Source organism: Anopheles coluzzii, chromosome 2 (genome assembly GCF_943734685.1).
Source record: "Anopheles coluzzii chromosome 2, AcolN3, whole genome shotgun sequence".
NCBI lineage: Eukaryota > Metazoa > Arthropoda > Insecta > Diptera > Culicidae > Anopheles > Anopheles coluzzii.
In genome coordinates, this window is record NC_064670.1 from 122,722,052 (window position 1) to 122,744,206 (window position 22,155).

At 47.7% G+C, this 22,155-nt stretch overlaps 6 protein-coding genes across 10 annotated transcripts; 3 read left to right on the plus strand and 3 right to left on the minus strand.

Moving 5' to 3' along the window:
• The first annotated feature begins 4 nt into the window (after positions 1–4).
• Positions 5–2,838, plus strand: LOC120948140 (trafficking protein particle complex subunit 3-like). 2 transcript variants are annotated; one of them, XM_040364155.2, is made up of 2 exons: positions 5–226; positions 497–2,072. In XM_040364155.2, the coding sequence occupies exon 2, from the start codon at positions 812–814 to the stop codon at positions 1,880–1,882; it is 1,071 nt and encodes a 356-aa protein (XP_040220089.2). In that variant the 5' UTR covers positions 5–226; positions 497–811; the 3' UTR covers positions 1,883–2,072. The 2 variants fall into 2 exon arrangements, with proteins under 2 accessions (XP_040220089.2, XP_040220091.1); XM_040364157.2 differs by lacking the exon at positions 497–2,072 and adding an exon at positions 2,232–2,838 and having other exon boundaries at positions 30–226.
• A 61-nt stretch (positions 2,839–2,899) lies between these two features.
• Positions 2,900–9,963, minus strand: LOC120948136 (metal regulatory transcription factor 1). Of its 3 annotated transcripts, XM_040364143.2 has the most exons (6): positions 9,378–9,963; positions 6,959–7,022; positions 6,465–6,570; positions 6,018–6,294; positions 5,746–5,914; positions 2,900–5,675 (listed from the first exon to the last, which is right to left on the minus strand). In XM_040364143.2, the coding sequence occupies exons 1-6, from the start codon at positions 9,758–9,760 to the stop codon at positions 4,236–4,238; spliced, it is 2,439 nt and encodes an 812-aa protein (XP_040220077.2). In that variant the 5' UTR covers positions 9,761–9,963; the 3' UTR covers positions 2,900–4,235. The 3 variants fall into 3 exon arrangements, with proteins under 3 accessions (XP_040220077.2, XP_040220080.2, XP_040220079.2); XM_040364146.2 differs by lacking the exon at positions 6,959–7,022 and having other exon boundaries at positions 9,378–9,485; XM_040364145.2 differs by lacking the exons at positions 6,959–7,022; positions 9,378–9,963 and adding an exon at positions 8,899–9,371.
• Positions 9,964–10,112: 149 nt separating this feature from the next.
• Positions 10,113–15,032, plus strand: LOC120948142 (alpha/beta-tubulin-N-acetyltransferase 9). Of its 2 annotated transcripts, none has more exons than XM_040364159.2 (4): positions 10,113–10,224; positions 13,657–13,750; positions 13,823–13,932; positions 14,006–15,032. In XM_040364159.2, exons 2-4 carry the CDS (start codon positions 13,674–13,676, stop codon positions 14,440–14,442), a joined length of 624 nt encoding a protein of 207 aa, XP_040220093.2. In that variant the 5' UTR covers positions 10,113–10,224; positions 13,657–13,673; the 3' UTR covers positions 14,443–15,032. The 2 variants fall into 2 exon arrangements, with proteins under 2 accessions (XP_040220093.2, XP_049466901.1); XM_049610944.1 differs by lacking the exon at positions 10,113–10,224 and adding an exon at positions 10,231–11,257.
• On the plus strand, positions 11,251–13,556 carry LOC120948141 (lambda-crystallin homolog). The gene is made up of 4 exons (XM_040364158.2): positions 11,251–11,697; positions 11,839–11,895; positions 12,499–12,877; positions 12,948–13,556. The coding sequence occupies exons 2-4, from the start codon at positions 11,852–11,854 to the stop codon at positions 13,470–13,472; spliced, it is 948 nt and encodes a 315-aa protein (XP_040220092.2). The 5' UTR covers positions 11,251–11,697; positions 11,839–11,851; the 3' UTR covers positions 13,473–13,556.
• LOC120948139 (arf-GAP with dual PH domain-containing protein 1-like) lies at positions 14,488–21,003 on the minus strand. The gene is made up of 4 exons (XM_040364153.2): positions 20,150–21,003; positions 17,753–17,978; positions 16,906–17,684; positions 14,488–16,836 (listed from the first exon to the last, which is right to left on the minus strand). The coding sequence occupies exons 1-4, from the start codon at positions 20,229–20,231 to the stop codon at positions 16,772–16,774; spliced, it is 1,152 nt and encodes a 383-aa protein (XP_040220087.1). The 5' UTR covers positions 20,232–21,003; the 3' UTR covers positions 14,488–16,771.
• A 300-nt stretch (positions 21,004–21,303) lies between these two features.
• On the minus strand, positions 21,304–22,101 carry LOC120949272 (NADH dehydrogenase [ubiquinone] 1 beta subcomplex subunit 11, mitochondrial). Its single transcript, XM_040366474.2, has one exon. The coding sequence runs from the start codon at positions 21,994–21,996 to the stop codon at positions 21,529–21,531; it is 468 nt and encodes a 155-aa protein (XP_040222408.2). The 5' UTR covers positions 21,997–22,101; the 3' UTR covers positions 21,304–21,528.
• Between the last annotated feature and the right edge of the window lie 54 nt (positions 22,102–22,155).

The following is a 22,155-nucleotide window of genomic DNA, read 5'->3' on the forward strand; positions in this document are numbered from 1 at the left end:
ACCACTGGGAACGCACACTGTGTCAAGCCAAACTTGTCAAGCGGACGCTTGTGTTGAGGCTGTCATACACTGGGGGAAAAACATAAGCAAATTCTTGTTTTTCCATCGCTGATAGTGCTATCGAAAATTCGCGATTTTCAGGAGGGAAAAATCGACATTTCGCTAGACTAACACCATCAACCGGAAGATGTCTCGCCAAAGCACACGCCTCGACACGAAGAAAGTGGTAAGCGTTTGACACCAGGCCTGCCGGATAGCAGCAAAAAAGCAAAGCCCGTGAACTCCTCCGTGTGTGTACAATCCATGCCGCATCGTCATCCATACCAACTAGCTCTCTCAATAATCCTACGCCCCCCTTCCGATTGCATATTTCTTCTGCTGCAAACCCGTTTTTTACGAGTTCCGAAAACAAACTACTCTGCCCCCTTTCCAAACATCTTCGTTCTCTGATTTCTGAAACCGCCTTATCTTCGTCTTTCTGTTTTTCTTTCCTCAGTGAGGAGTTGTGAATCCCCCCGGGTGTAAAGCATAGGCGTTTTGTGTGTTGCGTATCCGTCGGGTAGCGTCGTCTCGTCATTCCTCGTACCGCGTGTAACGACGCCCGAAAAAGTGTGCACTGGGTGTGTGGGGTTGTTCAATGTTTAGCCGTTTTTTTGCGCTTCCGAAACGTGTTTCCCTATCGCGGCCTAGGCATTCTACTCAAAGACGCGTTTGACTACAACGACGACGAGTCGACGAGCGAGCAGTACGGCGGCGGTTTACGGTGCATCTATCAGCGAGGAATAAGTTACAGCACAGTTCGTAGCAAACTATGATAACGATGAACAACACAGCGACAGCCAACACGCTGGGTGGAATCACATTCTCCGATCTGACCGGAGCCACCACAGCAACCGGACAGGGCACGGGAGGCCTACAGCTGGTACAGCTCAGCCAAGTCATGCCCGACCAAAACTCGCAGCAACTGTTTATGCAGAGTCTACAGCAGCAGCTCACTGGAGGCGCTCCCGCCATACAGGTCATACCGCTCGGGGCGCTCCCGCAGCAGACGTTGTCCCTAGCGCAGGGGCCACATCCCGGCGCCACCCTGCAGGCAGCACCGCAGCAGCAACAATTCGTGCAGTACACGCTGGACGGGCAAACGTTACTCTACCAAGCGCTGCCAACGCCCGAAACGGCCTACCAGAGCGTGAATCTACCGATCGTGCAGCTTCCGGCAACCCAAACGCTAGGTACCGCGGGCACCGTACCGACCTACGGCAACATATCCAGCCTGCAGGGTGGCCCGATCACCTTCACACAGATTCCCACCGTCACGCAGGCCATTCCACAGCACCACCATCCGCAGCAGCATCTACAGCAGCAGCAGCACCATCTGCAAACAGCCGCGACGCTCGATGCGAGCGCATTTCAGAACATCGTAACGGGACCGGTCACACTAACGCCCACCGCTACCGTGGTGCCGGTTTCGCAGCCCCAACAACTCCCACTAAGCGGTCCCGTGACGACCGTTACGATTGGCCAACCTCCCCAGCAGCAGATCGGTATCGGTGTGGCGAACCTCCCGAGTAGCAACAGCAGTAGTAATACTACACCCACGACAGTAGTCAACAGTCCGGCCATAGTGACACCGCCCGAATGTACGGTGCTGGCAACGACATCGGGTGGTGGCGGTAGCGGCTCCGGGCTGGAAATGGAGCAAGAACCCCTGTACGTAAATGCGAAACAGTACAAGCGCATACTGAAGCGCCGACAGGCGCGGGCCAAGCTGGAGGCGATGGGCAAGATACCGAAGCAGCGACCAAAGTACTTGCACGAATCGCGGCACCGACACGCGATGAATCGGGTCCGGGGTGAAGGCGGACGGTTCCACTCGAAGTAAGCGAAGGGAGATGCAACGCGACAGGCCATTAATGAGATTTCGGCGATCCAAATTCTCTCCTATGGAATAATAGAATAATTTTTAAGTAGGATCGCAAAAGACCCCGTAGGAAGTACACAGTTTTAAGGTTTAAGTGCTACGAACGAGTCGTAAAATGCAATAAAAACACGATAACATAGTTCACTCGAAAGCACCTTTCTTCTTTCTCGGTCTGCTGGCTTTCCCCGTGGGCCGGAGCTGTGCGGCGCTGTGGTTTGTTTTCGGAACTCCTTCCCATCATTTCCCCTTTTTCCTTTCCTTTCCTTGCATCTTTTCACTCACGACTCACCTGCTCTGTTCGCGTTTGCAGAACTCGGAGCTGCTCACTCTGACGTACGGGGCGCTCGTGTCCCAGATGCTGCGTGACTTCGAGAATGTCGATGACGTGAACAAGCAGCTCGATCGGATCGGCTTCAACATGGGCATGCGGTTGATCGAGGACTTTCTGTCGCGCACCGGCTCCGGCCGGTGTTTGGATATGCGCGAAACGGCCGACAAAATACAGCTCGCCTTCCGGATGTACCTGAACGTGCAGCCGACCATCTCGAACTGGGCCGCTTCGGCGGACGAATTTTCCCTCATCTTCGACACGAACCCACTGACCGAGTTTGTGGAGCTGCCGGCCGACTATCAGCAGCTACGGTACAGCTCGATCCTTTGCGGCTGCATCCGGGGGGCTCTGGAGATGGTGCAGCTCGAAGTGCAGTGTTGGTTCAGCCAGGACCAGCTGAAGGGCGATGCAACGACGGAGATACGGGTGAAGTTTGTTCGACGGCTGGAGGATGCGGTACCGGCAGGAGAAGATTAATCATTTTCGAGCGGAAAGACGTTTTTCATCGCATTCCGTGCGGTTATGCTGCGCGTTCTAAAATCACTTGATATTCTCTGTTAAGAAAATAAAAACCACACGAATCCCAGGTGACGGTGTTTCAGTTTTCAACGCTTCGGAAAGAAGGCAAAAAGAAATGGTTCGTACAATTGTTTAAAACACATCCTGTTTGATCTCTATTTCGTAATGAGTTGGTGCTGTGTACTGGCTTGTGTGCTTTTGTGCACCACACGCGGCCTCTATTTGTTCGCTGTCGTTTCCTTGGCATTTTTGCTTTGGTTGCTAGATTGCACTGCTCTGCTCTGATTGTTAAAGACAACGTGACACAGCGTGGCACGTGGTTCACGTGTCTTTACAGCAACAAACTGACTAGGTAATAATAGTAAAAAAGCATATTAAATTATAATTACAATTAAATATCGGCCTTCCCCTTACATCACACCACATTCTTCGTCCTGCGATATGTACTCACAATAAAGAAGAGAAAAAAAAAAACATCTGTACTAACACAATAAAGTCAATAAGCTTAGCGAACAATACAATACAAACATCTACCTGCTTGTCGAAATAAAGATAAAAAGATCAATATAAATTTAATCAAACTCAACAAACTAGTGACTAATCTTGCCCTTAACTTCCTATACTCGTTCCTGCAAACAATTGATTGCACTTATCTTGTTTTTGGTATTTTGTTTCGCGTTCATATTTGGCACTAATAAAAAGAATGCAATAGCAAGGTAGTGCAGTAGTGGATAGAAATAGTTACAGAATAGGTACGTCAGCAGAAATCCACAAGGAATAGGACAGCAGTAAGTCTAAAATACTAACGTAGCGTTTAACAGATAGGAACAGATAAACAAACCGTAACAGTAACTTCCCCTTTTTCTCAGATTGCATCCACAGTCGATTAATCAAATGCGAAATCTATCAGGCGTTCGTTGCTTGCTTGTTTGGAGAAAGCATTATTACGTAAATTACGGTACCGTTACAGTACGTTTGGAAACTAGAATGATTAAAGTTACGTTACGTAGCGATATAGAAGGTAAAGATAATTAGTTCCGCGTGAAGAAGGTGTAGGAAAATCGTTGGGATAGAAGCTAGCAATAGCAACAAAGTAGCGGCCCATTAACAAGCCGTGAGCATTTTCAACACACTTCTCCCAAAAGCGAAACGTTTTTTTCTGTCTCCATCCATCGTGTCGCAATCTAAGCATATGATAACGCGTTTAAAATAGTAAAAAAGACACACGCGACAATATGTTCTCTCCTATAACAACACATAGATCTGTCCCTTTTTCAGCTATCCGTCCTTTGAGGACAGGGTATTCTCTCCTTTCTCCTGTTTGCTCTTACTTTTTATCACTAACAACACACTCACACACACACACGATTGGACTGTTAATTCGCGATTAGATGGTTTTGTACTGCGTTTGTTTTTGCTGTTGATGTTGCATCGAAAGTGAATCGTTTCACAAGCACCTCTCACTCAGTTCATAATGGCATTGGCACTGCTGTTGTGGCACTGTATCAAGCTGGAGTGTGTGCTCAGTACCTTTTTGAGCGCTTCCAGCGTTTTCAGGCAGATAACCACACAGCAACCCTTGGAGTGTCCATCCCGCGGACCGGCACAGGAACAGTTTTGTAAGCTTTTCAGCATGTTGGTGAGGGGTTCCAGTTGATCGGTCAGCTTCGAACCGATACCACCAACCGAACTGCCATCATCGCTTGTTGCCGATGCTTTACAGCAAGACGATTGCAATGGTGGTGGTTTTATAGGTTGGATTTGCTGCTGCTGCTGTTGCGATTGCAATCCAAGTAAGCTTACATTATCAGAAACGGTCGATTCTGTAGGGATGGCTGCAATCGGCAGCAGTGCTGGATGCTGTCGGTCGTGAGATTGTGACATGTTTTGCAGCAGCGAGGAAGACGTGTTACATCCGGAAGTTGCTGCCGCTGTCGCCCGACAAGGATTCTCGGGACCACAGCCTCCGATGCAGCCCTGCATCGGGTCACACTGACAGTTGACGCAGCGACAAATATCGGCATCGGCCGTTATGTCCTTCAGCGTTTTCGTCGATCCATCCAATACCGCAACCGGCGTGTTTAGCAACATGTTGTTGTTCCGTTCGTTCAAAAGCTCGCTGCTACCATCAGCAGCATCATCACAACGTTCACCAGCATCCGGTTCTATCGCATCGGAAGACGAATTCATCTTCGGCAGGAACTCTCCGGCAAACAGTTCGTTGATCAGCTTTTCCGTCTCTTCTTGCTCTTCCTGTTTGACACCGCCCGCCCGCTGCTCACTGTTCTGTATCGCACGATCGATCTGTACGGTGGCGTTTGCACTTTCCAGCAGATTTTCATCGAAATAGTTTTCAATCGTAAATACCTGCGAAGGACCTTCGGTGGAAAGATCACCTGCAAGCACGGGACCGCCGGTTGATGTAACGACGTTCGATGCTTCCGTTGAGGGAAGATAGTCGGCCACGTTGACGTTAAATGATAGGTCCACGTACGACGGTACATTTGTCGGTAGTGCCACACAGGCGGACGTTACAGGATCGAGCGCGGCTAGTGGTTTTGTTTGCAGCATCGAAATGTCGATCCACTGGGGGTTTAGCTCTTCCTCCGCGGCCAGTGCCAGTTCCAGTGCTTTCGATTCGTGGAAATCGTTCGTCGTGACGAAGTTAAAGCCTTCCTCCGGGGGGACATCAGGCGCGGTGGGAGCGACCGGAAGCACATCAGTCTGTTGTTCCGTCGCGCCTTGATCGTACAACTCATGAAGATCAGTCCCTTCATCGATCGCTTGTCCACCAGTTGCATCATTTTCATCCTCAATAAGCACAATGTCAAAGTCTGTCTCCTGTTCGCTCGTCGGCGATGAGCGAACTTTCTTCACCTTACCAGATTTGGAGGATTTCTTCCTCTAAAACATGAGGGAAAGTAAATTAGAAAAAATATGCTCCCATTTCAACGAATCCATTCCCGCCACTTACCGGTTTCTCGTGAGTTTTCGAGTGTGTTTTCAAGCTGTGCGGTGTGCTGAACGTTTTGTTACAGTCGTTGATTTTGCAGGCAAACGGTCGCTCGCCCGAATGCGTCCGGATGTGCGTCTTCAGATGATGCGATGCGGTAAATGCTTTGCCACATTTATCCTCCTTACATCTACAGAAGGTGAAGCAACGGGAAAACAAACAACAGAACAACATCTACGCTTGAGATTGTTTTCACAAAACAACAAAACAACCACGATGGTGGTGGTACATACTTGTACGGTCGCTCTTGAGTGTGAACACGCGAATGTTTCTTCAGATCGCTCAGCGTGGTGAATACCTTCTGGCAGACGGCACAGTTGAACGTTTCGCCGTTGTGCAGCCGCTCGTGCGCCCGCAACCGGTACCGGGTGTTGAAAGCTTTCCGGCAGCTGCTCTCGCCGCAGATGTACGGTTTCACCTTCGTGTGGACGCGGATGTGGATCTTCTGGCTGTAGGACGTCAGGAAGGCTTTGGTGCAGCCCTCCTCGGTGCACTTAAACTTGTATTCACCTGAACGGAAAACCGGTAAAGCGGAATTAGTATTGCGTTTGTTTGGCGCGCGATATAAGCATACCAAGGTTTTACTTATCCTATTATCCCATCGTTTGCCAAAAAGGGTTGTGATTTCAATGAGCTTATATATTAATGGGCAATTTACATTAAGGATTCCCCTTACTTACCTCTGTGTGTTTTCATGTGTGTCCTTAGGTTGCCTACCGTGCTGTAGCTTCGATTGCAGCTCCCATAGTTACACCGATATCGGGCCAGTATTTGATTGTCCGGACCCTAGAACGAGGTACACAGTACACCATACAATTACACGTTACAAACGCTTGCCACATCAACTAGCTACGTTTCTCTAATTACAACAGGTATAGAGAGAGTGGAAGGAAAACAATTTGTTTACATAAACTGTGAATTATGCTACGACAATTACTTGTGTGTATATAATAAAACTATCTGACCAAATACCATTACAACTGTACGTTCTACACCCTTACGCTTTAGTCTTTCACCTATTTAACTACATGTTTGATACCTTGTTCTATGTTTCGATTTTTTGTTTAATAAATATGTAATACAATCTAAGCTCTTCTGGTTCAATCTTTTTCTATTTCTCACAACCTGTTTCATAGTTTCATGTATTTTTTGTTTTACATCACTAAATGTGTACCTCGATCGTGATAGTGGCATGCGATGGCTCTCCGTCTTCGTATAGAGTATTGTTTTCTTTATTACTGAATAGGAGGGAACGAATTGGAAAACGGAATTCATCAGCATCAGAATCAAAGTTCGATACATATACACGTCGTTATAGAGGATAAATAAGTGTTGCGAAATTTGCGCTTGCGATGTTTGAGGCATAATGAGGCATATTATGAAGAGAAGTAGTAGCAGTTGCCACAAAAAAACGAATTTGAGAATGGAAACGATGGGGAATTGTTTACACAAGCAACAGGTGTGCAGCATGTGGGTAAAAGGACAACATTCAGCTATTAGGTTACGGAGACAGGGCGGAAATAGGGATTCTAGCATAGTTTCCAGCAATGACAAACAACTACAAAACATGCTACAAAACGCTCTACCATTCAACATTTAGCAAACAACATTGCGGGGAGAAAAACGAATGAAAATGAAACAAACGCACTCTTTCTCTCGCACTCTCACTCTCACTCTGTATGAAGCTATTATTAATTATAGAGAAGAAAAAGGGCCTTCGTCCGGTTAGAAATCGTAAACATGTTTTTATGCTCAATAGGATGAGGCAATAATACGTTTTGTATCGCTGTTTCTCTCTTGACACTGAAGTCGAATGTCGAGATGGATGAGGGCATTGATGAGGATGATGATTCTACGAAGGGGATGGATCTGAGGGGAACATGTTTTCATGTTTCCAACAAATCGTCATGGTGCTATTTTTATACCCGCCACCATCAACACCACCACCACCACAACACTACACGGCATGGCCTTGCTGGTGTGTTTAGATGGCAGGCAAGTCGCAGACCAATGGGCAAAGCAGAACAAGCCAAAGAGAGACACATTAAGTGCGATATTAACACTTCATTTGTAGTGCGGTGGTGGCAAATGGACACAGCAAAAGATACACCGTATGAGCTGCTAGTTGTCCGGTACTGAAGGGAAGGAACCCAATTAAATAAAGGTCACTTGTTCGCTTGCTGCACCCTCTACTATTCCATGCGCTTTGCTCTCATCAACAGGTGATCATCGTGCGATCAGCGTTTCTTCTTAATCCCACCGAAAAGGGTAACGGGGAATTTACTCGTCTCATGCGATGTTTGTGCATTCGCGCGCTCGAACTGATTCGCAAACAAACCATCCCCGAAAAAAACCCCAACCGAAACGCTAGAAGCGGCCAGCCAATGCACCTGCAATGATAATGTAAACAGATACAGAGTGCTTTCGTTGTTTTGTTGGTAGCAAAACAGTGAAAATAAGAGTACATTCTCTTGTACGTATGTCGGCACACGCAGGCTTGCCACCGTCGTAGGAAAAAATTCAAAGCAATTTGCATCGCCCACACGACCGTTGACCGACACGGCGTACACGGCGAGGGCAGTTTTCGTCCGGGCGCGTGACGCTGCTTTAAATATATATAATCGTTCCTTTTTGGCCGTTTTGTGGTTGTAATAATCGCGCTTGCGATTTATTCTTTCCCACTTGCAGGCGACAGTGGCTGTCCGAGCCGAACAACCAACCATCCAACCAACATCCCACCGGCACTAATGTGGTAAGGATGCTTCAGGCTAGCTTTCCACCCATCCGGACCATCGGAAAAAAAATACAACCAACCCTCTGTTGTTCCAATTAGTTAGCCCACGCCGTTTCGTCTGGTCGGGCACACGACGAAAAAACCACCGACCGATCAGTGTGGCCAAAACAATCGAGACTGATCACAGCTCGCACACAACTGGCGCACGCGGCAAGAAGAAACCGGGAGAGAGAGAGGCACCACCGCGGGAGAAAGATCCCACGACAAAGTAGGAAGTTCTATTAATAAATATTTTGGAAGCGGCGTAGCGGCGTCGTCCGAAAGCCACTGGGGCGGTTTCGAAATCGGGCAAGGAGGAGGAGGCAGGAGGCGTTGCTTACCGGGACCGTGGGAAAAAAAACCACCACAACCAAGCGGACAACTCTCACTAATTCCATCCGATGGTGCTGATGTTGCCCCGGACTGCCCGCGGAATGGAATGTGGGTCATAAAAAGTCATTCCCATCGTTTTTGGGAAGATTTCCGAGCGATTCAAAGGAAAGTTCTTTGGCTAATCCTATTATGGTGTTCGGGACATGCTTCGGATCACCATAAAACTGTATCCTATTGAATGAATAGATTAGGGGTGACACAAAAGAAAACGAATTGTATTAGCGGAATACGTGCAGTGGCGTTTGCTGATAAGAAAGAGTGCAGTGTAGGAAGAAAGAATGGGAAAGTTTACAAGAGACAAAAGGATTAGACACTACTCCACTACGAGGAGGCAAAGAGGGTGCACAAAAGAGCATTAACAGAACGGTGCTACACATGAATGATTAAAGGGAAAGTAGAAGAACAATTATGCTTGTCTGCTATGTACCATCCTCCGTCCTCATCCAGCTCATCGTCAATCTTTTCAAACTCAACCAGAATACTATTATCATTGATGTCGCAGAATGAGTTGCCTTCGCTGCCACTACTACTGTGCTGCTCGTCGGACTGATGCTGCTGGTGCTGCTGCTGCTGCTGTTGCTGGCATTCCGCCGCTCCTTCTGGCTGCTGCCCACCGTCAACGACGATCGGAGCGAGCCCATCATCTGATGCTGGGGCCACGATCGCACCCATCATGTCCAGCGGTATGAGATCGAACGGATTGAGCTGATTTTCCTCCGCGAGCGTTTGAAAGTGCTGCGGAACCTGCTCGTGTATCGCACGTTCTAGAGCTTCGATGTAGAACTGGCTGCTGAGTGCGAAATTCATCATGCCGTCGTTTCGGAGGTGGAAAAACTCCAAACTGTACCGCGCACTCTACACACTTTTCCACACTTCACCGAATCGCGAGGGGGGCGACTGATTTCTGTCTAAATCCCGTTCGCGGAAACACTGCGCGAAGAATTCTCACAACACTTTCCGAAACCTTTATTTTCACACTTTTCCGTCGTCGGTCTTGTCGGGACGATTTTTCTTTATTTTTATTTTAGCCCCCCTCTCCGATTGACATTCGTTTGACATTTGAATGAACTGTGCGATCCGGCGGGTTGCGACTGTTGCGGTGTTTCGGGCGGTTACGGCTGTTGTAAAGTTCCGCGACATGTCATTGCGCCGGATTATTTGTGTATTTGTTTGTGCGTGTGCGTGAAAAAACGTAAACAGTGCACATCTGTTTCGAAGTTTTTCTACCAAAAAGTGTTAGTTTTAATATTTATTCATCTAATTAAGCAATCTGAGTAAGTACGGTAACGAACGGTTGATAACATTTTGAGTTGAAAGTAACATGCATGACCGTAGCATCAACCTACTGAGTTTTCATTTCAGTGCATCGTGCTTACGGCGCGCGTTTTTTGTTATTATCAAGAACTGTGCAACATAAAATATGCTACTTTATTACCTTCATATCACTGTCGTAGTTTTCCCCCCGAACCAGAATCTCCCAGTATTATTAACGGTGAAAAATGCTTGCCACACGCGCATTTCCCGTCCCTTTATCAGCTGTTTCACTGTGCCCTGTCTCGGGGGGTTGACCTCGTCAAACGGCGCATAACAACTTGTCCATCACAGCATACCACCCAGAGTCTAACTCGGACTCGGGTTCGTTATGCTGCCGAACGGGAGAGGTGTCAGCATAATTCAATTACAGCGTGAGCCGGGAGACACCCGGCAAATCATCCTAATCACTATCACTGCTTCCGTCTGTTTGCGGTGCAATCATGCGTTAAATTATTCTAGTCGATAGCCTCAAATTAAGACAGGGGTTAATTGGTTCGCTTGAATGCCATTCGCTCTTCCCGCTGGTCGAGACCGATAACCTCCACAGCCGGCAATGCTTATCACGGAATCGGTTTCCAAAAGTGGTAAAAAAATAACAAGCTGTACTGTTGGCCGCCATATCCACCGACACTGCACTGCCTCCGAATATGTTTGAACAGTTTAACAACACAGCGTTTAAGCACTTGGCTGTTAGCTGCTATCGGTGCTCATATATTTATCAGTTCTTATCTGAAGCCGTGCCCCGTGAAGTCGTGCCCCGTTTCGTTTGCCTTGCCTTATCCTTGATCAAACTCGGAACGATAGGAAGTCTATTTTAAAACAAGCTACTAGCCAAAGCGGCCACTGTTTAAATGTTTTCATCAAACCTTTTTTAAAGCTAGAAAATATCCCATTTAATGAACGAATTGGAACCAACATCCCTTAAGAAGCTCTCTGGCGCGTGCCAGTTGCCATTTGAATCGCGCGACAAAAGTGGCCATAGAACGGGATGAAGTAAGTGGTCGCCATCATCGCGTACACCATCGTTTAAAAAAACAAACACACTTCGCGTATCGCAAACTGTACACAACACAAACCATCCGCGGGAATGCACGCGACCTCCCTCCCGTCACAGCCTACTACTGGCGCCCGACCACGCTTGCCGGATCCTCGTGTTATCTACATGCGGAGCTAAACTACCCCTAGATCGATCAGTCGCTACCATTCCCTCCGTACGATAGGACGCGCCGTCGGGACCCTTTTGCCTGAGAGCTGTGTTGTGTTTGCGCGCTTTCGAGAGACAGAGAGACCAATATTCCGGTTCAAACTCACCCTTCAGCGGTTGTTGAAAACTTGCTGAAACCGGCATCCTAGTGAAAGTATTTCCCCCTTTTCCGTAGTACCGATCCCGTGTGTGTATCTTTTGTTGTGTTTTGTTAAACATTATTCAATTGGTGAGTGGCTTTTAAAAGAAGGCATTGTGTATGGGTGGTGTGTTACGGTGATCACATAATAATACACAATCGTCAATCTTTTCATTCCCGTCCCTTCCCTTGTGCTGTCCTGACTGAAACGGGGGTTTGAATGATCGGCAGATTCGGCAGTAGCATGGCTAGCAAAATGAAGAAAGAGAAAGTTGCGATCATTGGAAGGTAAGTGAACGATACGATGGTAGTATAATTTAGACAAGAAAATACTAGATTTCACGCTTAGGAAGTAATATCGATCAGTGAGGATCAGCTTAAATTGCTGTCCATTTAAATGAAAAATATTGTAGCCTCGCTCTACTAACAACGAATAGAGGACAGGTCATGTATCATTCATTTGATTACATTTATGGACCTTCTATCATATTTCAAATATTTGCACAACACTTAAGAATGCACTCCAATCATTAGGAGAGAGGTCACCGCATTCAGAGACTGTTGATGATCGCACCATTATTACAGCAAATCGATGATTGAAGGTCGATTGCAGTGCAGGTTTTCTAGGACACATAATCAAACCGCCGAAGGGCACACTGGATGCTCACTGGCATCCACCTCTTTCAAACAGATTGCGATTACAGCGGCTCATTAAACTCATTCTAACGGCTAGATGCATGTTTTCGCGCTGCATTGGACGAGCAGAGCGATAGAGCAAATGACAGAACAGAACAGCCACAAACAATCACCGTGTTTGCTCACTAGCACTGACCTAGCACTGACATTGAACAATAACCGTTGTGTGCCCTTCTTCCGCACACCGCAACGCAGCGGTCTTATAGGTCGTTCCTGGGCGATGCTGTTTGCCGGCGTCGGCTATCAGGTGACGATTTACGATATCATCCCCGAGATCGTGGAGAAAGCGCTGAAGGAAACGAAGCTGGAGCTGGAAAGCGTTGAAAAGCAGGGAACCATTCGTGGTACGCTGAGCGCGGCCGAACAGTTTGCCTGCATTCGTGGTACGGACAATCTGAAGGATGCCGTGACGGATGCCATCTACGTGCAGGAATGTGTCCCCGAGCGGCTGGACATTAAGAAGAAGCTGTACGGGGAGTTGGATGGGTTGGTTGGACCGAACACGATCCTGGCCAGCTCGACAAGCACGTTTATGCCGTCGCTGTTCAGCGAAGATTTGAAGCATCGGGCTCAGGTACGAAATGTCAATCATCCACACTACTTGTTTGTAACACTAATAACGATTTCTTCCTCCCATCGAATAGGTCCTGGTAGCTCATCCAGTTAACCCACCGTACTACGTGCCGCTGGTTGAGATCGTTCCGGCCCCGTGGACCAAACCGGAGCACACCACGAAAGCACGCGAACTGATGACGGAAATCGGCCAGAAGCCGGTCACGCTATCGCGCCAAATCGAAGGCTTTGCGCTGAATCGCATTCAGTACGCGATCCTGAACGAAACCTGGCGCCTCGTGGCGGACGGTATACTTAGCGTGAAGGACATCGATGTGGTGATGTCGGAGGGATTGGGCATGCGGTACGCTTTCCTCGGTCCGCTCGAAACGGCACACCTGAATGCGGAAGGCATGCTTAACTATTGCGATCGTTACTGCAACACGATCTACGCGGTCAGCGAAACGATGGGCCCGACGCCGCGCATGGAGGGCAAGGTGGCAGAGCAGGTGGCCAAGGAGATGGAGGAGATGGTACCGATCGATAAGCTGCCGGAGAGACGGGCGTGGCGCGATGCCTGCTTGACGAAGCTGGCACAGCTGAAGAAGACAATTTAAGCTTAAACGAATGCTTTTATAATTTTGATCTTTTCTTATGCATAGAAAGTATGCAGCAATAAAACAAATTTTAATTTAATCCAACATTCTGAGCTTCTTTTGAGAATGATTCAATGTGGGGAAATATTGTTTCGAATGCGATGTCTATCATCTCTCTGATTATTGACTTTAAACTTTGTTTTAGATCATCTTGATGGTACTATGAAGCTGAACGAACATCTGCAGATCATCGGCACTAACGTTATACTGGTACCGTACGAGAGTAAGCATGTTGAGAAGTAAGTAAAAACGACATGTACGATCAAATATCTTTTGTATATACACGTCTAATTCGACCGTCCATTCGAAAGATATCACCAGTGGATGAAGAGCGAAGAGCTGCAGGAGCTAACCGCATCCGAACCACTCACCCTAGAAGAGGAGTACCAAATGCAGGCGAGCTGGCGTAATGATGAGGACAGTAAGGATTGCAATAACAACAACGAAAAAAGACTCACTTACCACTTACAAACCGATTCCATTCCCCATTTCAGAATGCACCTTTCTCATTCTCGATCGTCAGCGGTACGAAGATACAAAGGACGAAATCGGCGCACTGATCGGTGACACGAACATCTTCATCCAATCCCACCCCGAAGCAGAGGACGATCAGTCACAGACAGATCGGTTGGCGGGTGAAATTGAAATTATGATCGCCGAACCGGCGGCACGGGGGAAACGGTACGGCTGGGAAGCTACACTGCTGATGCTGCTGTTCGGGGTGGAACGGTTGCAGCTACAGCACTACCTAGCGATCACAAAGGACACAAACGCGAAAGCGATGCGCATGTTCGAGCGGATGCAATTTCGAGAAACCAAGCGTACTGCCATCTTTCACGAGGTTAGCTTCGAAAGACCTGTTCAGGATGATTGGATAAGTTGGATGAAAGATCAGGCAGGATCGTACACGATCGTACCCTACCCGGGCTAGGGGCAGAAGTACTGTTTAACGTTTCGGTTTAAACATGGTTCCAACTTACACGGCCATTGTTTGCTTGGTAGCAAAAGAGTTGTTGTTTTATTCTTGTTACGCACGGTCGTCCGTCACTCGGCATCTCTTCGGTCTGTTGCTTTTCGCACGACCGTCCTTCTGCACAGAATAGTGCATCATCCTGTACTACGGATTTGTTCTAATATTTAGCTATTTTTGGCAAATTATTGTAGTTCCTTTTCGTTACCGTTTGTCGTTCCTACATGCGCCACTTTCGAAATATAACTCTCACTTACTTAGTGCTAGGTATTACACGCTACTACTATTCGCTTCCGTACAGCTTCAAAAGTGTTGTATATACGCACACGATGTTTTACTCGTAATCCGTCCGCTCTCTACTTCCGGGCTTCAATCAATGTGGTAGTTTTGTGTAAATGTTTGTGAGAGGGGGCAGTGCATTGATTTCATTGTTGCTCAGTTACTCAGTGGCCAGTTCGTTTCGATGCATATTTCGATCCGGTTTTTTTTAGTGTTGCTTGTTTGTGTGATTATTGTAGTTCGTTTCTTCCTCCTTTCGCTTACATTCTCACCTCCGTTTGGGTTTACAATTCTTCGTCAATAAAACAAAGTCATTTGAGCAGAGTATCGTGTGACGTGATCTTCATTTGTGTGTTTGGGTTTTTGCTTCTTTATGTGTGTGTTTTCAGTTTCTTCTGTGATGAAATGTCGTAGTTTGTATAAAAAAATACGAAAGAAAAATACGTTTAAAACCGACACAGAACACTAAAACAGTTAACTGGCAGTTTTCTCTCTAGCGCTGCCCTGAGAGCGATTCGCCACCTGGGCATAATAGGAACCACACACGACGGTTAATCTACTACACACACACAAGACACGCAATATTGGCCAATTGCATGATAAAGTCTGCGGTTCCAGCAGCTTGTGCTAGAATCGAACTGAGGTTTGAGTGTTTGCTGCGTGGCGTTGCGCAGCTCTTCGTTCGTCGATACGCATATCTCGCCACTCAACTTTGCTTCAATTTAATTTTGCCTATCTAATGTCGCTTACGAAATCTGTAAGCAAAATGTACTTCTAAATCTTAGTTTTACTTCCGTCTCTGTTTTTTCAGACAGTAGAAATTGCATTACCTTAGCTTAGCTGTTTGTTTCTTTTTAGTTTCGTTATATCGTTTCAATTCTACGCCGTCTGTTTTCTCCTGCACGGGTTTTCATGGTTATACTAGCGTGTTACGACCGTTTAATAAACACACACCTACATTTTAGTGCGAAAACGATTGCCTCTTCTGCCCCCTACGGAAACGAAACTGTGTACCGTGTGTGTGCTATCCACAACAAATTAATTATTTAATAATCTTATTTTGTTCTTGCTCTAAACGGGGTTTAGCAAAAAAGAAAATGCGTGCAATTTGCGTCCACGTGTGTGTATCTAGTTTGTGCATAGACACCCCTCCGTGTACAATGAAGCAGAAACAGACACAGAGTGATATACAGAGACAGAGAGGGAGGTATAAAAACGATTCGGGAAGGAAATGTAAATTCGCAAAACTTATTTGCCCTGCTATTAAAACATAGTTCTACGTAGTCAATTTGGCTGAGTATTTCTCAGCGATCAATGCAGCTGCTTGTTGCGCTTATTTTTAATATTTAGTTCTGTGTTCTGTGTCAATAAATAGATCGCATTGGTGTGTGATTAAAGTGTCTGCTTGGCTTTATGTGCATTCCTTAGCTAGTATCGACCTCCCTCTCTTTTGCTCTCATTTAGTCCATAACTCAAAACTAGCGAATAAACGATATGAAAATAAATACCATCCAGAGGTCTTTCGGCGCTTATCATTCCCATTACGAAGCACTTTTTACAGCTTTTACAGGCTCTCTTACACACACACACACACACACACAACATAACCAAGGCTTACGATGGAGCTGCGTTGCAGCTACAGTCTAGAAATGAGAAACCAGATCTATGGTGATAGTAGTATGTAGGTTGATATAATGGTTGGCCCAAGCCAAAGCCAACGTGTTAGCCTATAAGCTGCGCATATGTGTTACTGTGGTAGTGTGCTACTCGGCATTTGTTCGCTAACCGAAGAAGAAACCGAACGGTGTCTCTACCTCTATATCGAATTTGAGGCCCTGCTGGTTGTCTTTCTCAAGTAAAACCAGCTGATTTCCAGTGGTGCCACGTGACATCGGGTCGGAAGTTTGATCGTTCCGCCACTATCTGATGTATGCTCGGTTGGCGATGCTGGCCAGCTTTTCGTTGCTTCTTACAATAGCGTCCCATCGGACGAAGGATCCTGTGCACTGTATTACCTACCCGTAAAGATATTCTTTGGGTTGGTTCCGCCGCGCTTGCGTATTAGTCGGGCCGATACTGCAAAACGAGAGTGACGAAACATAAGAAACTTTGCCTTTGGTCGAAATCCAACCGAAATGATCTCACTTGAATTGTCCTGCGGGCTGAGCGGCCGCTCCAGCACGTTCTGTATCGCCGCGATCCATTCGTCTCGGTCCTGCTCGCTGTGCGACGACATGTTGTACACCCGCTCCGGTGTGAAGAGCGTAAAACTGTAACCCTGATCTTTGGCACCGGGCGGCGCCCCTATCCGGACGCTGTACCCGTCCAGCTGGTTGCCGAGAAAGATTTCCCCCTTCGGGTGCGCATCGAGCTGATCGTCGTGGTACATGAGCTTGCGATCGTCGAGCGTGAACCAGCGCCGCTTGTAGCTGTCGGTCGCCCGCGGCCCCGTCTTCAGCAGCCAGCCTTCGCGCGTGAAATCGTGCGTCAGCAGATCGACCAGATCGCTCTCGGAGGCGCTCGGGTACGCGATCTGCAACCGGTGCAGCTTGGCGCACCGTATCGCCATGTACCAGTTGTTGATCACCTCCGGATCGTCGTGGTACACGTAGATGTGCCGCGTGGTACCCTCCTTCATGAACGTGAGCTGCAGCGAGTTGGGATTGCCGATTTTCGACGGTGCGTACACCACGTTCAGCTCCGATATTCGCAGTATGGCCTTTGGTTCGCGCTTTTCCTTCACGTAGTACCGCAGCGTGTCGTGCAGCCCGGACAGCACGAACTTGCGGGGCTGGTAGCGGCTGTCCTCCTTGCCGCGCTTCATCAGGAACCCTTCCATCCGGCCGGACGTGTAGCTGGGGCGTTCGATCATGCAGAATTCTAGCCGCTCGTACTTTGCCCTTATCCATTGCTCGATCAGTATCCTAAAACAAGAAAGTTTGTTTGTCATTAAGGTGGCGGAACTTCTCCTTTATCGCGTGGTATTATTTACTGTGGATCGTTTTCTTTCGGTCTCCGATAGCAAGCCGGCACACGGTTCTCGTACTTCAGTCTGGCCGACTTATTGCCCACATCGATCATGCGCTGGATCTGGCTGTCCTCCCATTTGTCCAGCTTGAGATGCTTCACTTTCGATATGTGCGCACCCATGCTGCGATGGACCGCACAGCACCGGGTGCACAGGAAGATGCCGATGTTGTATGAGGCCCATTCTAGATCTGATCGGAAAAAAGAGCGTACGAAGGGCACAACGTTAATAAGTATTTAAAAGTCAATTAATTAACACGCTGAATCCGATCCTCTGTTGCCGATGTCTTGCGCTCATAAATCATTAAACGCAACCCACTATGATGAAGCTAAACCCACTCTCATTGCGTGTTGGCAGAACAACAAACAAACACAAATATTCGAGACGTTGTTTCATGCCGTCTATGCGTAATGTTCTCGCGCTGCGGACTGACATTTACTGCACCCCCAGCCGACTTCGACCTACTCGACGACGATGCACGTTAGTACATCGTGGGCTTGTTTATCGAAAATTTAACCTTTCTTCATAATCCTCATCATCATGCATTTGAACACAGGCAAGCGAACGCATCTGTTGGCAGCAGAAAGATGTTTTCTATTTATTATCTATACTGACGGGAGAAACAACAACCCGCGTGGCGATGGGGGGGATGTTTTGTAGTAAGAATTTGGTTCGGTAAAAATCAAAACAAACCCTATGACGCAACCATGACCAACACCTGTGCCCTCTGTCTACCTTCTTGTATCTGTCTTTACGTTGCCCTATGAGCAGGGTTTGGGTTGCATTTTACTAAATGAATTATTTTTTCATCTATAAATTAAGATAGATTGAAAAATATGTAAACTGTTACTAACTCCAAACATGGGTAAATCACAACAAATGAAGAAAGCTCCCTGCAACGGAAAAGGGAAGGTTCGCTAAATGTGAATGAAAGCAACAGCGCACCAGGATGCAAGGCGGGAACACGCAAAGAAGAGCATCGTAACGAATAATAATAATAACAAACCCATCGTCCGTCTTCGACGCTTTTCTGGAGTGCATTAACCTTGTGGCTGCGTGCTATGGGCAGTTATGCTTTTTTTGTTACTCATTCTTCCCGTGTGTTCTTCCTTCGTTTCCCAACAACGCAGTAACCAGCGGCAACAGCAACAACAACACAAAAAATACCACACACAGAGAAAGAGAAAACGAGAGAGAGAAAGAGAGAAAGAGCGAGTAAGCAAGTGAATACCCCGGTGAGCAAGTGAGCAAGTGAGAATTGTTTACGCTCGATCGCCCAGCTCCTCCAGACACGTTTTCTTTTTCTATTGCGTTTTGCTTTCAGCGACCCCCCATTTCTCATCATACCCTTTCCCCATTCCTACATAATAAATAAAGCAGTGCCGGTTAATAAATGCATCGGTGTGTGGGTCGAAAAGGTGACCGGGTGGTGGTGTTTTGCTGCTTCCTTCTCATGCCTTACACATGCTCTCACTGGGGAGGCGCCATTCTCACTTCCTTTCACTTCCAGGCGCATTCTACGCATTAGGTGGCGCACCAACGTACGTTATCAGGCGGTACACGTGCAGGGAACGTGAGCGAACGGAACAACTCCGGATGAATGTGCGCGGGCAGGGGTAGCAGCAGGTGCAGCGTGCGACACCCAGCGTTCCAGTGGGACAGGAAAATCGTAGCAAAACAGACCCACTCACACATAGAGGCACGCTTCACGCGCCTCACGCTCTACCGATATCTCCTAATCAGAGGAGAGGCTGCAACAAAACATCACAACGGCATGGCAATCGCGGTGGGCCATGTAACGCTTTTCTCTTTTACTATGCACTTCTACGGGGGGGTTGTTGCGCAGGAAAAGAAGGCAGAGGAGGGTAACAAAACATAGGGTGTCCCCACGCTTAGAAGCGAAAGCATCTCACGCACGGGTCTGGCCTGCGTAAAGAGATTGGTGTTGTTTATGGCGTTGGTCGGACGGTATGATGTGTGTGTGTGCGAGGAATGGGAAGCGAAAGAGAGGCCGAGATAGCCAATGATAGGACGGGGGGGGGGGGGGGACAAGAGGTGGAGTGTATATGATTGGATGAGTCATTATTTGGCTATTTGCGTTTCTACACGGCTGCTGCTGCCAACATCGCATATAAACACACACAAACACACACGCACACATACAGTTGGTCAAGGAGAAAACTATGCAACGCGTTCAGCCGCACCACCTATTAAGCCTGTTCCCGCCCTGAATACTTCCTGCTATTAAACTATGCTGAACACCGCAAACACACATATACACGCACACAGAGCTCGAGACAGACCTACAGGATGTGGATTTCCCCCCCCCCCCCTCCATCCCTTTTCCTACGCACTACATACTTTTCGAATCACAATCCGCACAAATGCTGTTCCCGTCCTGTTGCAGCAGGCGATGAAGAATTTTCTCGTTCTGGTCAGCCATGTCTCTGTGATGACGATGATGATGATGGTGTTGCTCTGTTATTGTTGGTTGCTGCTGCCTGGTTGCCCCCGGCTGCGAGGAGGAGCTGCTGTTTTTGCCGTCGTTGCTAAATTAAAAACAATCATCCACACACGCACAAACACACACACACACACTTGGTACACTTTATACACGCTCTGTGCACTTGCTGCGACAGTGCCCCCGGACGACACGCATCCAACTTGTGGCGAGCAGCTTCCTCACTCCCCGGACGGGAGGACTTTTCTTTCACTTTCTGATTCCTTTTTTTCTAATGCGTCGCAACACCAGACTTTACTATTCACACACCCTTTTCGTAACACTGTGGCTGGAAATTCCAACTTATTTTTTTTTCTTCACGAAACCACCACCACGACCAGCGACGGGATGACGACCACGACCACGACGACGACGACCGACCACGACGGCACACACTATCGCTGCAGTGGGGGGAGTTGGTTGTTCACAATAACAAATTCTTCACGGGCGACCAAACTGGTGCGGCGCCATTTTTTATGCATTTTTGGGGCGAACGTTCTTTACACTCGCTTGTGTACACACTGTCTGGTGGTGAAGTGCTTGACGAAAATCAGGTTCACTTGTGTTTGGCGTGGCTAAATTGAGTCGAAAGTTGCACAAATTTCAGAGCGATTTATTATTTACGCGCATTTTCTGCTGCAAAATAAGCACCTAAATAAGGAATGCGACGGGTGGCTCATTTTGTACGGTTTGACACGAACGCGCAATGTACGTCAAGCAGGGAAAGCGTGCACACTGGTCGTCAACAGTTTGATCACCCTATAAATGAAAAAAGAAACAAAACAATTCACTTTTATTTTTTGTTCATTTTTTGTTGCAAATCAAGTGTAAAATAATTCCCATTAATTATATTGCCATTTAACACAAATTTAAGAAAAGAATGCCATTTTTTAAAGAAAACAGTCGCGCATGTTTTATCGCCATCATTTTAGATCACATTCGTTTGATCTGACATCTCGATTCAAAATCAAAACAAATCATGACCAAATGCTCACCATCCAATGTACCACGCACATTCTTAAGATTTTTTCCTATTTATTATTCGTTACTTAACTTCCTCCACACTCTCTCTCCCGCGATGCACAGTGCTACAATGAACGCACGTCTCGTTTCCTCTGACCGCTGTTATGTACAAACGAGACCCAAATCAGCACCGTCTCCCCCTTCTGCAGGCGGACCACATTACATAATCCAGCGATTTCGGCCCGCTACCCGGCTGCTGCTACTCGATTCCTCCATTCTAGATGACGATTTCGGTGTTGCCCAGCTCCTCGTCCGAGGGCAGCACAATCTGGGCCGGGTCGACAAAGTCCTTGCTGATCGGTTCCAGTCCGGCCGCCTCGCGACGTCTCAGCTCGAGGTACGCTTCACGCTGGGCCCAATCCTGCAGCTGTGGATCCGGCACGTACGCCCAGTAGGCCGAGCCCAGCACCAAGCACAATGTGACGGTGAAGAAGAACGACGCGTTCATGGCGCTGCGGTCGTTCGTTTCATCCTTCCGGTCGAAGCCATAGCTCACCCAGTTGCGCCCGGTGCCGACCGATGAGGCAGCCGCCCCACTGCTCGATGCGGCCGCCTTCTTCGACACGTCGAGCGTGGCAGCGTCGCGGTTTTTCTGCGAGGACGAAATCAGCCGGGCACTGCGTAGCGAGTAGTTCACCAGGTTGCGCACCAGTGGCGCGTTAGATAGTCGCACTAGGCTGGACATTTTGCTGCTGGCCGGCAATCTTCCGGAGTGTAACTTTCCGGACCGAAGGAAAACAACTTTTGCAGTGAACGATTTCGTTTTGTTTTTTTTCTCTTCTCAGTGTCGTTTTGACACATGACAGCAGGGCGAATGTGATCTAAACTTGGCAGGTGATTTAAC

What these genes read in the sequence shown, in the direction of transcription:
- LOC120948140 (XM_040364155.2), top strand. Translation starts at nt 812, where the DNA reads ATGATAACGATGAACAACACAGCGACAGCCAACACGCTGGGTGGAATC.
- LOC120948136 (XM_040364143.2), bottom strand. Translation starts at nt 9,760, where the DNA reads ATGATGAATTTCGCACTCAGCAGCCAGTTCTACATCGAAGCTCTAGAA. An exon ending in CTGGATGAGGACGGAGGATG is followed by an intron (nt 7,023 to 9,377) that starts GTACATAGCAGA and finishes CCTCCTATTCAG; the next exon opens with TAATAAAGAAAACAATACTC. An exon ending in ACTCAAGAGCGACCGTACAA is followed by an intron (nt 5,915 to 6,017) that starts GTATGTACCACC and finishes CACCTTCTGTAG; the next exon opens with ATGTAAGGAGGATAAATGTG.
- LOC120948141 (XM_040364158.2), top strand. Translation starts at nt 11,852, where the DNA reads ATGGCTAGCAAAATGAAGAAAGAGAAAGTTGCGATCATTGGAAG. An exon ending in AAAGTTGCGATCATTGGAAG is followed by an intron (nt 11,896 to 12,498) that starts GTAAGTGAACGA and finishes ACCGCAACGCAG; the next exon opens with CGGTCTTATAGGTCGTTCCT. An exon ending in ATTTGAAGCATCGGGCTCAG is followed by an intron (nt 12,878 to 12,947) that starts GTACGAAATGTC and finishes CCCATCGAATAG; the next exon opens with GTCCTGGTAGCTCATCCAGT.
- LOC120948142 (XM_040364159.2), top strand. Translation starts at nt 13,674, where the DNA reads ATGAAGCTGAACGAACATCTGCAGATCATCGGCACTAACGTTATACTG. An exon ending in GAGAGTAAGCATGTTGAGAA is followed by an intron (nt 13,751 to 13,822) that starts GTAAGTAAAAAC and finishes TCCATTCGAAAG; the next exon opens with ATATCACCAGTGGATGAAGA. An exon ending in CTGGCGTAATGATGAGGACA is followed by an intron (nt 13,933 to 14,005) that starts GTAAGGATTGCA and finishes TCCCCATTTCAG; the next exon opens with AATGCACCTTTCTCATTCTC.
- LOC120948139 (XM_040364153.2), bottom strand. Translation starts at nt 20,231, where the DNA reads ATGGCTGACCAGAACGAGAAAATTCTTCATCGCCTGCTGCAACAGGAC. An exon ending in TGCGGATTGTGATTCGAAAA is followed by an intron (nt 17,979 to 20,149) that starts GTATGTAGTGCG and finishes TTTTCCGATCAG; the next exon opens with ATCTAGAATGGGCCTCATAC. An exon ending in CAGCCCGCAGGACAATTCAA is followed by an intron (nt 16,837 to 16,905) that starts GTGAGATCATTT and finishes CTCGTTTTGCAG; the next exon opens with TATCGGCCCGACTAATACGC.
- LOC120949272 (XM_040366474.2), bottom strand. Translation starts at nt 21,996, where the DNA reads ATGTCCAGCCTAGTGCGACTATCTAACGCGCCACTGGTGCGCAACCTG.